Source organism: Delphinapterus leucas, chromosome 3 (assembly GCF_059928025.1).
Source record: "Delphinapterus leucas isolate spDelLeu-1000000601 "Yukka" chromosome 3, BTC_Dleu_Yukka2, whole genome shotgun sequence".
NCBI classification, from domain to species: domain Eukaryota; kingdom Metazoa; phylum Chordata; class Mammalia; order Artiodactyla; family Monodontidae; genus Delphinapterus; species Delphinapterus leucas.
The window spans coordinates 131,139,393-131,155,016 of NC_143131.1; the positions used below are offsets into that span (position 1 = coordinate 131,139,393).

The 15,624-nt window shown below is 37.5% G+C and overlaps 1 protein-coding gene across 1 annotated transcript in view; it reads right to left on the reverse strand.

The window, feature by feature from the left end:
- Positions 1 to 15,624, reverse strand: part of FAM114A2 (family with sequence similarity 114 member A2) — a 38,012-nt gene that overhangs the window by 7,310 nt on the left and 15,078 nt on the right. The window contains 3 exon segments of the mRNA XM_089909596.1: positions 5,475 to 5,547; positions 8,466 to 8,605; positions 9,092 to 9,214. Coding sequence (XP_089765722.1) covers positions 5,475 to 5,547; positions 8,466 to 8,605; positions 9,092 to 9,214 — 336 coding nt within the window.

Sequence of the window (15,624 nt, forward strand, 5' to 3'; positions counted from 1 at the left end):
AAACTGAAGAATAAAAACCATATGATCATCTCAATAGATGTAAAAAAAGCTTTTCACAAAATTCAACACCCATTTATGACAAAAGCTCTCCAGAAAGCGGGCATAGAGAGAATCTACCTCAACATAATAAAGGCCATATATGACAAAACAACAGCAAACGTCATCCTCAATGGTGGAAAACTGAAAGCATTTCCTCTAAGATGAGGAACAAGACAAGAATGTCCACACTCACCACTATTATTCAACATAGCTTTGGAAGTCCTAGCCACGGCAATCAGAGAAGAAAAAGAAATAAAAGGAATATAAATTGGAAAAGAAGAAGTAAAACTGTCACTCTTTGCAGATGACGTGATACTATACATAGAGAATCCTAAAGATGCCACCAGAAAACTATTAGAGCTAATCAATCAATTTGGTAAAGTTGCAGGATACAAAATTAATGCACAGAAATCTCTTGCATTTCTATACACTAATGATGAAAAATCTGAAAGAAAATTAAGGAAACACTCCCATTTACCACTGCAACAGAAAGAATAAAATACCTAGGAATAAACCTACCTAGGGAGACAAAAGACCTGTATGCAGAAAACTATAAGACACTGATGTAAGAAATTAAAGATGATACAAACAGATGGAGATGTATACCATGTTCTTGGACTAGAAGAATCAATATTGTGAAAATGCTTATACTACCCAAAACAATTTACTGATTCAATGCGATCCTTATCAAATTAGCAATGGCATTTTTTACAGAAGTAGAACAAAAAATCTTAAAATTTGTATGGAGACACAAAAGACCCCGAATAGCCAAAGCACTCTTGAGGGAAAAAAATCAGAGCTGGGGGAATCACACTCCCTGACTTCAGACTATACTACAAAGCTACAGTAATCAAGACTATATGGTACTGACACAAAAACAGAAATATAGATCAATGGAACAGGATAGAAAGCCCAGAGATAAACCCACACACACATATGGCCACCTTATCTTTGATAAAGGAGGCAAGAATATACAATGGAGAAAAGACAGCCTCCTCTATAAGTGGTGCTGGGAAAACTGGACAGCTACATGTAAAACAATGAAAGTAGAACACTCCCTAACACCACACACAAAAATAAACTCAAAATGGATTAGAGACCTAAATGTAAGACCAGACACTATAAAACTCTTAGAGGAAAACATAGGAAGAACACTCTTTGACATAAATCACAGCAAGATCTGTTTTGATCCACCTCCTAGAGTAATGGAAATAAAAACAAAAATAAACAAATGGGACCTAATGAAACTTAAAAGCTTTTGCAAAGAAAACTACAAACAAGACGAAAAGACAGCCCTCAGAATGGGAGAAAATATTTGCAAATGAATCAATGGACAAAGGATTAATCTCCCAAATATATAAACAGCTCATGTAGGTCAATATTAAGAAAAAAAAAACAACCCAATCCAAAAATGGGCAGAAGACCTAAATAGACATTTCTCCAAAGAAGACATATAGATAGCAAAGAAGCACATGAAAAGCTGCTCAATATCACTGATTATTAGAGAAATGCAAATCAAAACTACAATGACTTATCACCTCACACTAGTCAGAATGGGCATCATCAGAAAATCTACAAACAACAAATGCTAGAGGGTGTGGAGAAAAGGGAACCCTCTTGCACTGTTGGTGGGAATGTAAATTGATACAGCCACTATGCAGAACAGGATGGAGGTTCGTTAAAAAACTAAAAATAGAATTACCATATGACCTAGCAATCCTGCTACTGGGCATATACCCAGGAAAACCATAATTCAAAAAGAGTCATGCACCCCAATGTTCATTGCAGCACTATTTACAATAGCCAGGTCATGGAAGCAACCTAAGTGCCCATCAACAGACGAATGGATAAAGAAGATGTGGTATATATATATATACAATGGAATAATACTCAGCCATAAAAAGGAACTAAATTGGGTCATTTGTAGGGACGTGGATGAATCTAGAGACTGTCATACAGAGTGAAGTAAGTCCGGAAGAGAAAAACAAATATCGTATATTAATGAATATATGTGGAACCTAGAAAAATGGTACAGATGAACCGGTTTGTAGGGCAGAAATTGAGACACAGATGTAGACAACAAATGTATGGACACCAAGGGGGGAAAGACGTGGGCGGTGGTGGTGTGATGAACTGGGAGATTGGGATTGACATGTATACACTAATATGTATAAAATGGATAAATAATAAGAACCTGCTGTAGAAAAAAATACATTAAATAGAATTCAAAAAATAAATAAAGTATGATTCCACTTTGAAACACACCCACACATACCCAAATATAAATATAAGCATAGACAAAGGCTGGATCAGACTCAAGAAGGGCTTTAAATTTCCTTCTATCCAAATTGAGAGTGTGTGCCTTTGTAGTTTTTTTTTTGTTTGTTTTTGTTTTTCGGTACGCGGGCCTCTCACTGTTGTGGCCTCTCCCGTTGCGGAGCACAGGCTCCGGACGCGCAGGCTCAGCAGCCATGGCTCATGGGCCCAGCCGCTCCACGGCATGTGGGATCTTCCCGGACCAGGGCACGAACCCGTGTCCCCTGCATTGGCAGGCAGACTCTCAACCACTGTGCCACCAGGGAAGCCCTGCCTTTGTAGTTTTTACTAACTTTAAAAAGTATATTCATTTTGGAAGGGAGATAGAAATGGTATATCTGACCACAAAAACTTTAGAAAAATTTTAAAACAAAATATACAGATATGAAACATGCGCTCAAAATACTCAACTCGTTTTTAAGATGGGCTGTTTGGAAAATGTGGAGACAAATAATGCAAATTTAATACTTGCATGTGTTAGCACCTTAGAGTTGACTTGCTGGGTTAAAGTATCTTTATGAAACACATGGAAAACTTTAGCCTCATAAGATTAACTTCAGGAAACCCAGAAGCTCTTTTAAAGAAAATACTATGAGGAAAAGAGAAACTATATCACAGAATTATCCCTTATAGGAAAAATCTAAACTCAAAGTGAGAAGAATTAATTTGGGCCATGCTCTTAACTAAAATAAATTTAAGGGCCCAGAATAACTTTGCTGCCACACTGACCCTTATACCCTTAACTACAAGCTGATTTTTTTTAATTGAGGTATAACTGACATACAACACTATACTAATTGCATATGTACAAACTAATGATTTACTATCTGCATACATGGCAAAATGATGATAATAAGACCAGTCAACATCCATCATTATACACAGTGAAGTAATTTTTTTTCTCGTGATGACAACTTTTAAGACCTACTGTCTTAGCAACTTTCAAATATGCAATACAGTATTATTAACTATAGGTATCATGACGTACATGACATCCCCAATGCTGTACATGCTGTACATTATTTATTTTATAACTGGAAGTTTGTACCTTTTGATCCCCTTCACCCATTTCACCCAGCCCCCACCTTTGCCTCTGGCAACCACCTATCTGTTTTCTGTATGTATGAGTTTGGTGTACTACAAAGTGATTTTTATCTGTCCATTTAAAATGCCCTTGATTTTATGCCAATTCATGATTACTGATGTCTGAATCATCTTCCATAGTTCACACACCCTCAGTAAATTTTTACAATTCCTTAAAACAAAACAAAAAAACTTTAGCTTTAATTACAACTCTCCTACTGGCTGGCAACTGCAAACTATGAGAGTTGCCATAGTCTAAGTAAGGTGCTGCCCCTTTAAACTAGAATCCAACTTTGGGATTTTTATCTTATCAAGGTCTACATTCTCAGTACAGGTCTCGAGAGCGAGCAGCACAAAATATACTGAAGACTGTATAAAAAAGAACAACGAGTTGCAAAATTCAGTTAGACATAGACAAACTGATCCTAAAATTCATATGGAAATGCATAGGGCCCCCAATAGACAAAAAAATCTTGAAAAAGAAGAAGAAAGTTGGAAGACTTACACTTCTTGATTTCAAAACTTACTACAAAGCTACAGAAATCAAGACAGTATGGCACTGGCATAGGATACCACAGATCAATGGAACTGAAATAAGAGCCCAGAAACAAATCCCTATGACTATGGTCAATTGATTTTAGGCAAAAAGGGCCAAGACAATTCAACAAGGAGAAACTTTTCAACAAATGGTGCTGGGACAACTGGATATCCACATGAAAAAAAAAATGTTGGGCCCCTACCTCACACCATACACAAAAATTAACTCAAAATATATAATAAACGTAAACATAAGAGCTGCAACATAAGACTCTTAGAAAAAAACATGAGTAAATCCTCATGATCTTGGGTGAGGCAATGATTCTTTAGATACAATACCAAAAGAACAAGTGATAAAAGAGAATATTGACAAGTTGGACTCTATCACTATTCACTATCAAGAAAGTGAAAGGACCGCCCATGGACTGGGAGAAAATATGTGCATATCATATATCTGGTAAGGAACTTGTATCCAGAGAAAATAAAGAACTTCTATAACTCAATAATAAATAGTAAATAATAAAAACACAAATAATTAAAATCAGAATAAATTATAAAATAAAAAACCCAATTTATAAAATAATAATAAAAAGACAACCCAATTTAAAAATAGGCAAAGGACTGGAAAAGACACTTCTCTATAGAAGACATACAAATGGCTAACAAGCATGTGAAAAGATGCTCAACATCATCAGCCATCAGGGAAATGCAAATAAAACCCATAATGAGATAACACTTCATACCTACTAGGTCTGGTAAAAGTTTAAAAAACAAAAACAAAAACACAAAACCAGACAACAGCAAGTGTCAACAAGGATGTGGAGAAACTGGAACTCTCATACATTGCTGGCAGGGGTGTAAAATGGTGCAACTACTCTGGAAAACAGTCTGACAGTTCCTTAATGGTCCATATTACCCATATGACCCAGAAATTCCACGCCTAGCTATCCACCCAAGAGAAATAAAAACATACATGCATGCTCATAGTAACATTATTCATTACAACCAAGAAGAGTAAACAATCCAAATGTCTATCAACTGATGAATAGATAAATGTGGTATATATCCATATGATAGAATGTTATTAGGTAATAAAAGGAAATACTGATACAATGTGGATGAACGTCAAAAACATTATGCTAAGTGAAAGAAAACAGACACAAAATACCATAATATTGTATGATCCCATTTATATTAGATGCCCAGAATAGGCAAATTTATAGACAGAAAGTAGATTAGTGTTGCTTAAGGCTAGAAGAATGTGGAGGGGAAGGGAATGGTAAGTGACTGCCAATGGTATGAGGTTTTCTGGGAGATGATGAAAACGATCTAAAATTAGATTTTGGTGACTGTTGCATGGCTCTGTAAATATATTAAAAACCATTGAAACGTACACTTAAATGGGAAAAATTTTATGATATGTAAACTATATCTTAATAAAGCTGTTCTAAAAACAAAACAAAACAGACATTAGCTCAATAAAAATCATGAATTCTTACCCCAGCAGTTGTTAGGCAGGTGGTGAACTCTTTAGACAGAGAGGACAACTCTTTACACAACACAACTGTCATCCTAGGAAAGAAGGGAAAAAAGAAGAAACAGGTCCTAGGTCCCCATATATGTTCCAACAGGTCCTAGGTCCCCATATATGTTCAACTACATATATGGGGACCCATGTTATAGGAAGAGAAGGTTCAGTCCTTAGAGAAATACTTTTCTACAAAATTCTCTAGAAAATACTATGCTTTCAAATTAAATCAAAGGAAATAACTAAGATACATTTTAAGGAGACATGGTCGTACTTAAAAGATCCTACATTCCATTTAGAAATATAGTTAAATTAAATATTTATTCACTCATTCAACAAATACTTACTGAAAGGCTTCTATGTACCAGGTACTTCTGAGCACTGGGGATATATTAGTAAACAAGCAAAGCACCAGTTTTCATGAATACTAACTTACTTGCTGATTGACAGGGATACTATAAATATAGAAAGAGATGGATGTTTGTATATGTTTATAGTTATATATGTATACATTTATACACACACAAAAGTATACATATATTTATATATATAATATGTACTAGATGGTGATATGAAAGCAAGTAAAGAATTCTAAAATGTAACAGGGAAATGCAAATCAAAGCCACATGAGGCAGCAACATGGATGGACCTACAGATCGTCATACTGAGTGAAGTAAGTCAGACACAGAATGACAAATATTATATAATATCGCTTATATGTGGAATCTTAAAAAAAAAAGAGTAAAAATGAACTTATTTACAAAACAGAAGTAGAGTCATGGATGTAGAAAACAAACTTATGGTTACCAGGGGATGTGGAGCGGGGGGGTGGTGGGGGTGGAGCGATAAACTGGGAGGTTGGGACTGGTGAATACACACTACTATATATAAAATAGATAACTAATAATAACCTGCTGTATAGCACAGGGAACTCTACTCAATACTCTGCAATAGCCTACATGGGAAAATAATCTCCAAAAAAAAGAATGGATGTATGTATATGTATAACTGATTTACTTTGCTGTACAGCTGAAACTAGCACAACATTGTAAATCAACTATACACCAATAAAAATTGAAAAAACAAACAAAAAAACACACGAGATATCATCTCACACCTGTCAGAATGGCTATCAACAAAAAGAACACAAATAACAAATGTTGGTGAGGATATGGAAAAAAGGGAACCCTTGTACACTGTTGGTGGGAATGTAAATTGGTGCAGCCATTGTGAAAAGTAGTATGGAGGTTTCTCAAAAAACTAAAAATAGAACTACCATATGACCCAGGAATTCCACTCCTGGGTATATATCAAAAAAACAAAAACACTAATTCGAAAAGATACATGCGCTCCAATGTTCACAGCAGCATTATTCACAATCGCCAAGATATGGAAGTAACCTAAGTGTCCATCAACAGATGAATGGATAAAGAAGATGTGGTATATATACACAATGGAATACTACTCAGCCATAAAAGACAACGAAATTTTGCCATCTGCAGCAACATGGACGGACTTGGAGGGCATTTATGCTAAGTGAAATAAGTCAGACAGAGAAAGACAAATACTGTATGAAATCACTTATATGAGGAATCTAAAAAATACAACAAACTAGTGAGTATACCAAAAAAGAAGCAGACTCACAGATATGGAGAACAAACTAGTGGTTACCAGTGGGGAGATGGAGGGAGGGGCAATATAGGGGTGGGGAAGTGGGAGGTACAAACTACTGGGTGTAAGACAAGCTCAAGGATGGGGAATATAGCCAATATTTTGTAATAACAACATGGGGAATATAACCAATATTTTGTAATGACTATGAATGGAAGGTAACCTTCAAAAATTTTATAAGACATTTTTTTATTAAAAAATAAATTGAAAAATAAAACAAAATAAAAATCCTACCCTTGAGGAGGTTAAACTGATCAATGTAATAGTGAATTAGAGTTAGAGAAAAGAAAAAAAGAATGAGAAAATGGTAGAAGATAGTATTAGATAGGGTGGTGAAAAAGGATCCTCTAAGAAGTAAAGGAAATTCAGTGAAGGAAAGAGCCATGACTGGAAGAACATTCCATGCAGTAGAAATAGCTATTTTTCCAAAGAATAGTCTGCTTTGGGATTGTGAATCCCTCATCCTAAGGATGTTTAAGACAAAACTAGGCCCCTCCTTACGGGATGTTGTAGAGGGGCAGTGAAACCGTAGGTGAAGAAATGGCCGAGAGAACATCAAGGGTCCCTTCCAATCCTAACACACTAGACACTCTCACTCATGTTTTTTCCTCCAATGAAAATTCTCATTATTTAATTAGGAGATTTATTTAGAAAACAGTAGGGTTTTTTTTCCTCCTGTGACTACCTACATTCTATCATTTTTCAAATTTTTGTTCAAAACCAGCAATATACTGGAAAAATACGGTTTGAAACTTAGATAGACCTGGGTTTAAATCCCAGTCTGCACAACCTGGGCATAATTTACTTAACTTCTCTTATGTTTGTGTTTCCTCATTTTTAAAGCTGGACTGATTATTTATCTTGAGGGTTGTTTTTAAAGATTAGAAATGATACACATAAATCCCTTAGCATGGCACCTGGCGTATAATTAGCACTCAATAACCAACAACTGTTATTAAGAACTGAGGTTATTAGAACTATTTTCTGTTTTCACTTATGCAAAATTCTACTTCAATTAAGGTCAGTGATCTGAAAAAAAAAACTAGTTTTCCGAGTATGAGTTGGTTAATAAAAAAGGGCAGATTTATAATATAGATTTATGGCTCAATGAAAATAAACAACACCCTTGGCTACTTATTAACTAAAACCCAAAATGAACAAACCTCTAAGATGTGAATGGTGCAATGTGAACAGCATCTTACTGAGAGGAAAGTTTCTAAAACTTTGGAAAGAAACTAAGAAAACTCTTTCAGCAAACTGTATCATTTAGAGGGATACTCATTACACTTACTGGGAAAGGGCTCTGCTCCTTTCTATGGCTGTTACTTCCTGCTTCCTGCCATGCAGAACCAGAGCCGCTGTTTTGTGAAACAGTTCAATTGAGCAGGCAGTCAGTTCTGCTAGGCTCCTGATTGCAAATGCATGGATATCCTGGACGGAAAAACAAAACAAAGCATAACAACACAGAGCATTGTTTTTTTAAATACAAGAGGAAATGACACCACCCTGCTTCTCCCATACTGAAGTATACGATAGCTTGAAAGCAACAGAGACTAACAGCTGCCCTTCAATAAACCTCCTCTTCTTCCATAGTAGCTATATAATTTTATAACTGGGCTCATAGCTATAAAAACAGAGGCTCCCCTGAAGTCAGGTGTGACCATGTGACTAAGTTTTAGCCAAAAGATTTGAATAAAAAGTGTCATGTGCAGCTTCTGGGAACCTTCTCATGACGCCACATACATGCACCCTATGTCTCTTTTTCTTCACTCCTTGCATCCTATAGTCTAGAACTAAGATGTTGCGATCTTGGATCACAAGGTAGAAATTATGGATAGCAGTACAACAAAATAGGTGCTTACGTCCCTAATTGCGATACCACATTGAAAAAAAAAAAGCCTTAGTTGTTTTCATTACCTCTATTGAATTGTTATTGATTTGCTCAATTTTTTCTGCTTCCAACTGTTTTTTTCCTTCTTCCTTCTCTTCTAATGGTTTGGCCAGAGATGTCCTGATCCATTCACAGGCTGTATTTCTTGCCTAAATAAGAAAAAGATTATAGTTGGCCCTCCATCTACACAGCTTCCACATCTTCAGATTCAACCAACCACAGTTTGAAAATATTCGGAAAAAAAAAAAAATCCAAAAAGTTCCAAAAAGCAAAACCTAAATTTGCCAAGTGCTGGCAACTTAAATAGCATTTACATTGTATGTACAACTATTTGCACAGCATTTACACTGTATTAGGTATTATAAGCAATCAAGAGGTGATTTAACATATACCAGAGGATGTATGTAGGTTATATGCAAATACCACACCATTTTATATCAGGGACTTGAGCATCCCTCAATTTTGGTATCAACAGGGGGCCCTGGAACCAGGATACCTCTGAGGATATCAAGGGATGACTGTACAGTCCATCAGCAATTCGATTCAGCTCACCAAGATTACTGTGCACCCACCAGGAACATTTTAGCATCATGGAAGTCAGTGTTCTTGTTCTCACCCAAATAAACATACCATCTAGCTTTTCAGAACTTAACTTACTAGATCTCCTTACAACACTTAACATTTGTGACCACACATTCCCTCTAATCCTTTGGCTTTTTTTAAACTGAGGTGTACCTTACACACAGTAAAGTGCGCAAATCTTCAGAGCATGACAGGTTACATGTGTATATGCCTGTGTAACTGTGACCCAGATCAGGATACAGAACTTTCCCATCACTCTAGGAAGTCCCCCATACCCCTTCTTAGTCCCAAATACCAGCCTTGGCTCTCTACTTATCTCACCCTACTCCCTCCCCTCTCCATCGATCCTATTTCAGTAATTTAAACTATTCCCTACCTGCTGCTGACTCCTGAATCCTTATTTCCAGCACTAACTTCTGAAAACAACATATTCCAACTCCCTTCTGGACATACACATCAGGATATCCTATAGGCATCTGTCTCACATATAACATGTGCAAAATTTAAATTCATCATCTTTCTCTCCCTATCCCTAAATTTTTCATCCTCTCTTATTCCCTTGAGCTTTAGAAGAACCACCATATACCAGTCATCCAAGCCAAAATACACGAGCCATCCTAGATTCTTCCTTTCCAATCACCAAGATAGTCTGATTTTACCGTATGTATTTCTCCACCTTGCTCTTCCTCTCTATTACCACCACTTAAGTTCAAATCTACTCTATGGCAAGAGCACTCTGATTGGTCTCCCTGCTTCTGATATGGCTCCTCTTAAATCCATCTTCCATAATGGTACCAGTGATCTATCTAAGCCCATAGCTGATCACTCTGCTTTTCTTCAATGGCTCTCCATCCACTAGATCATGCTCTTTGACATGATCTAAAAAATGCCCATGACCTACTCTACCTACTTCTCTAGCTTCATCTCTTACCACTTCCCACTTTATGATCTGGTAATAATGACCTGTAATATGCCTGTTCTTTGTTCATGGTATTCCCTTAGTCCAAAGTGTCATTTCCATTTTTTTTTCCCTAAATCAAGGCAACTCAATTTTTTTTCAATCCTCCACCCAAACACTGTCTGCTCCAAGTAACTTTCAAAGGCATCCCAGGAGATTGGGCACCTCAACAACCCTTTTCTGTACGTCCACAGTCCCCCAAGTACACCTTCAACTTAGTACTTACCAAAATACACTGGAATTAACTATGTGTTATCTCCTAAATAAACTACATTATTACAGAACAGTGGTAGTATCTTATTTGGATTAGTGCACCCAGATGTTCCCTATAGCGTTGAGAGATATCTACTGTTTTTACCTAGTTGGCATATATATCTCCTTTCTTTTGGTAGTAAGTTCTAGATTTTTCTCAGTTCATGTGGTTTGGATGGGGTTACTTTCATCCTCTGACTCCAAGGGTTGGCAAATGATTCAGGTTTAGCTACCAAGAAATTAATCCCCCTGTCTATACAGTAATTAGTTCATGGATGGAAAAGTGACCCAAGCTAGGTCAATGGGCATCAGCCTCAGGACATCTCATAAAATTACTGGGAAAGGGAAGTCCTCTTTCTGTTGGAGTTACTCAACTGGAAAAAGTCTCCTGAAGCTGCCAGTAATCATCTTACCATCATGTGGAAAAGCATCCCTAAGAATGAACAGAAGAAAGCAGAGTCAAGAGATGGAGAATGGACAAGTTTCTGGGTGGAGAGCCATGCCTGAAGCCAGTGTTGCCCCTTAGTTTTCTAGTTCCATGAGCTAATAAATGTGCCTTTTTCTTAAGCCAGTCTGACTTGAGTTTCTGTCATTTGCAACTGAGAAGAGTCCTGGTTTCTAATGAAATGTTTACTGTCATTAAATTAAGTCTCCCACTTGAGTAACTTTATATACACAGAATGTGTTCAGAGCTGTAACCAGGCAATAGGAATCCAGAGAAGACGTTGAGAGTCATTCCAACTGAAAACTGAGAGAATCACAGGCTTTATTACAGACATAGTATTGGGGCTGAGCCTTTAAGGATCAATAAGTGGGGCTACACCCAAGGGTACAACATGAATGAGCTAGAGCACAACCTATGAACCCAGACAAAAAACAGACATTGATTTATGTGAGATGGAAAAAAGAAGAAAAATAGAGAGATATAAGGCCACATAAAACAAAAAGAAATCTGATACTATAAATTTAACTTACTTGGAGATATTTTAGTAGGCATAATACATACTCAAAATAACCTAATAAATATATTAAGTTATTATAACCTATTGTGCCAACTCAATGTAATTTATCATCCCTTTCAAAAAATATCAATGCTTGGGACTTCCCTGGTGGCGCAATGGTTAAGAATTTGCCTGCCAATGCAGGGGACACAGGTTCGATCCCTGGTCTGGGAAGATCACACATGACGCAGAGCAACTAAGCCCGTGTGCCCCAACTACTGAGCCTGCGCTCTACAGCCCACGAGCCACAACTACTGAGCCTGCGTGCCACAACTACTGAAGCCCACGCACCTAGAGCCTGTGCTCCATATAAGAGAAGCCACTGCAATGAGAAGCCCACACACTGCAACGAAGATGAGCCCCTGCTCGCCGCAACTAGAGAAAGCCTACACACAGCGACAAAGACCCAACGCAGCCAAAAATAAATTAAATAAATTAAAAAATAACCAAACCAAGGGCTTCCCTGGTGGCACAGTGGTTGAGAGTCTGCCTGCTGATTCAGGGGAGGCGGGTTCGTGCCCCGGTCCGGGAGGATCCCACGTGCCACGGAGCAGCTGGGCCCGTGAGCCATGGCAGCTGAGCCTGAGCGTCCGGAGCCTGTGCTCCACAACGGGAGAGGCCACAACAGTGAGAGGCCCGTGTACAGCAAAAACAAAAAAAACAAACAAAACAAAACAAAACCAATGCTAGCCGCCCTCCACACCCAGAATTCAGTCTGGAACGTCCCACTGACGAGATCTAGAGACTTTGGAATTAAAAGGCACCTTTGAGCTTAGCTTCTCCAACAACTTATTTTTTTTTCCAGCTGAAAAAAATGAGGCCTGGAGAACAAATGAGATTTGCCTACATCACATGTGAGAGTCACAATAAGAATCAGAACTGTGTTCTCAGACTTTTGCTTCACTGCTTTTCCCCTGCATCATACAGACTCTCATATAAATTCTGGGAAATAATCAGGCCCTGATCCTTAATCATTCTACATCTTAAGTCTCAACACCCAAAATATAAACAATACAAAGACTACTTTTAGAGAATGATTAGGACTACCAGATAGGTAAGGGGTTACTTTTTAAAAACAATTTATTTATTATGATGATCTATTTGAGCAGAGAAACTATGTCTCTTTCATTACTGTTTCCCTAGCACCTAGGAAAATAAAGGTTTATTGTATATATGTTTATCGAACATCTAAATGTATAACATACTGACCTAGCTTCTTTAGGACCATAAACAGTGAGTATTTACTACGGGCCAGGCACTTTTAAGAGCTCTGTGTGTATTAACACATTAAATCCTCACAGGAACCCTACATTATCCCTACCTCACAGACAGAGAAGCTGAGGCACAGAGAGGTTAAGCAACTTGCTTAAGACCACACAGAAAGTAAAAGATGGCAAAGCTGGGATTTTAAGAACTGATAAAGCACAGAGCCAGTCTTGAAGAAATTTAAGTTTTAGAATGGGAGGTAAGATACACACATTTAAAAACAAACAGGGGCTTCCCTGGTGGCACAGTGGTTGACAGTCCGCCTGCCAATGCACGGGACGCGGGTTCGTGCCCCGGTCTGGGAAGGTCCCACATGCTGCAGAGCAGCTGGGCCCGTGAGCCATGGCCGCTGAGCCTGCGCGTCCAGAGCCTGTGCTCCACAACGGGAGACGCCACAACAGTGAGAGGCCTGCGTACCGCAAAACAAAACAAAACAAACAAACAAAAACCAATGATAATTTTATGAAAATACGTTTGCACACAGTTAAGTGAATAAAGTGCTGAAGAATACATATATCAATAGTATGTTAACTTTTATATAAGAAGGAGATAAGAAAATATATCTGCTTGTCTTTAAATATATATCTGCTTATCTAAAAAAGAAACACAGGAAGGATATGCTGGAAAACAAGAAAGTTTAGTATCTAAAAGGAGAGGGAAGAGTGAAGTGGGTGGGAATTGAGAGGAAGTGACACTTCTGAATATATTTTTTGTACAGTTTTGACTTTTGAAAACATATTAATATTCTATATATTCAAAGATGAAATTAAATTAACATGGGGAGACAATAAATATAACGTAATTTTTTTTATAGTTTGGTTTTATAGTAGTATGGGCAAAGCAAGGGAAACATTTCAGATGCATTACAGGACTAGGGAAATTAGGAAATGCAGTAATGTTGTTGGGAGACAGAGTTCTTACTGTGAAAAAGAGATACAAATGTATAATGGGGAGAGGCAAGGAAGAACCTGTAAGAATGGACTGAAACTGGAGTTATCAGTGTGAACTCATGATCTCTAAAATATGTATGTGAGCATATACATGGACACACACACACACACACACACACACACACACACACACACAGGTGCACGTATGTGTACTTGAATACATTTCCTAGGCCAACAGGGCCTAGAAGCAAAGATACCCCAAGCGATGAGCACACCTAGCATCCAGGTTTTGTCCTGTAATATCAAAAAGGAACCATGGCTCCTTGAAGAAAAGGTTCATTCTGGAGAGAAATATGGAAGGTACAAGATCTCGTTATGCCAGAAAATAAGGAAATATTCAAATAACGGGGGCATGTCACACAGGAGTCAGCTTGAAGGACAATTTGAACAGCAAAATAATTAAGGACAGTAATGAATTACAAAGCAATGGGGGAAAAAATAGAAACCCATGAGACCATATCAATAACAAACAGATAATAAAGAGATAAGGTGAGAAGGGAGAGCTCTTAATTCTAAGTAGAATGCCGAGAGCTCACTGGTAAATGTGGAGCATGTACTGGGATTGAAACAAATCATCATTCAGCAACCATCACAGTAAAGACTGGTGCAGCAAGAATCATGAATAGTTGCTAAATCTAGGATGCTAAATTATGAGGAGCAGGATATTTGTATAGTCTTAAAATGTCTCCCCACAGAAAGCTCATTAGCAGCAAAGGAACAAAATCATAACTATACAGTGAGAAATCAGACAACACATCACCAATAAGGGACAATTGGACATCGTGTGCCTCTAGATATGGTACCCTGTGCAGGATACAACATCACTTACAAGAATGCATAACCTGATTTTAATCATGAGAAAACACCAGACAACACTCAAATGAGGAATACTCTACCTTTATAAAGGGGGAAGGGGCTTGTATTTCTCAAAAATGTCAAAATCATAAAAGACAAAGAAAAGCTAAGGAACTCTTCCAGATTAAAAGAGACTAAAACAAACAAAAAAACAAAACAAAGCAAATATAGATTAAAAGAGACAAAGTACGTGACAACTAAATACAATTCGCAATCATGTACTGGCTCCAACATTAGAGGAAAAAGTTGGATATGAAGGACATTATCAGGTCAATTGACAAAACTAGAATGTGGACAACAGATTAAATAAAGTATGGTATCAATGTTAAATTTATTGCAGTTGATAATTCGTATGGTTATAGAAGGGAATATCCATATTCTTAGGAGATACATATTGAAATATTTAGGAGTACAGGGCTATAATGCTTACATCTTACTCTCAAAAAATAGTCCCAGGGACTTCCCTGGTGGTCCAGTGGTTAAGACACCACACATCCAGTGCAGGAGGGCATGGGTTCTATCCGTGGTTGGGGAACTAAAGATCCCGCATGCCACACGGTATGGCCAAAAAAAAAAAAAAAGTCCCAATAATAGTAATAACTTGTGTGTGTGTGTCTATGGGGGAGGTGGAGAGGAAGGGATAGGAAGAGGGAAAGAGAACATATTTGCAAGCACAAATGATGAAGCAAATGCAG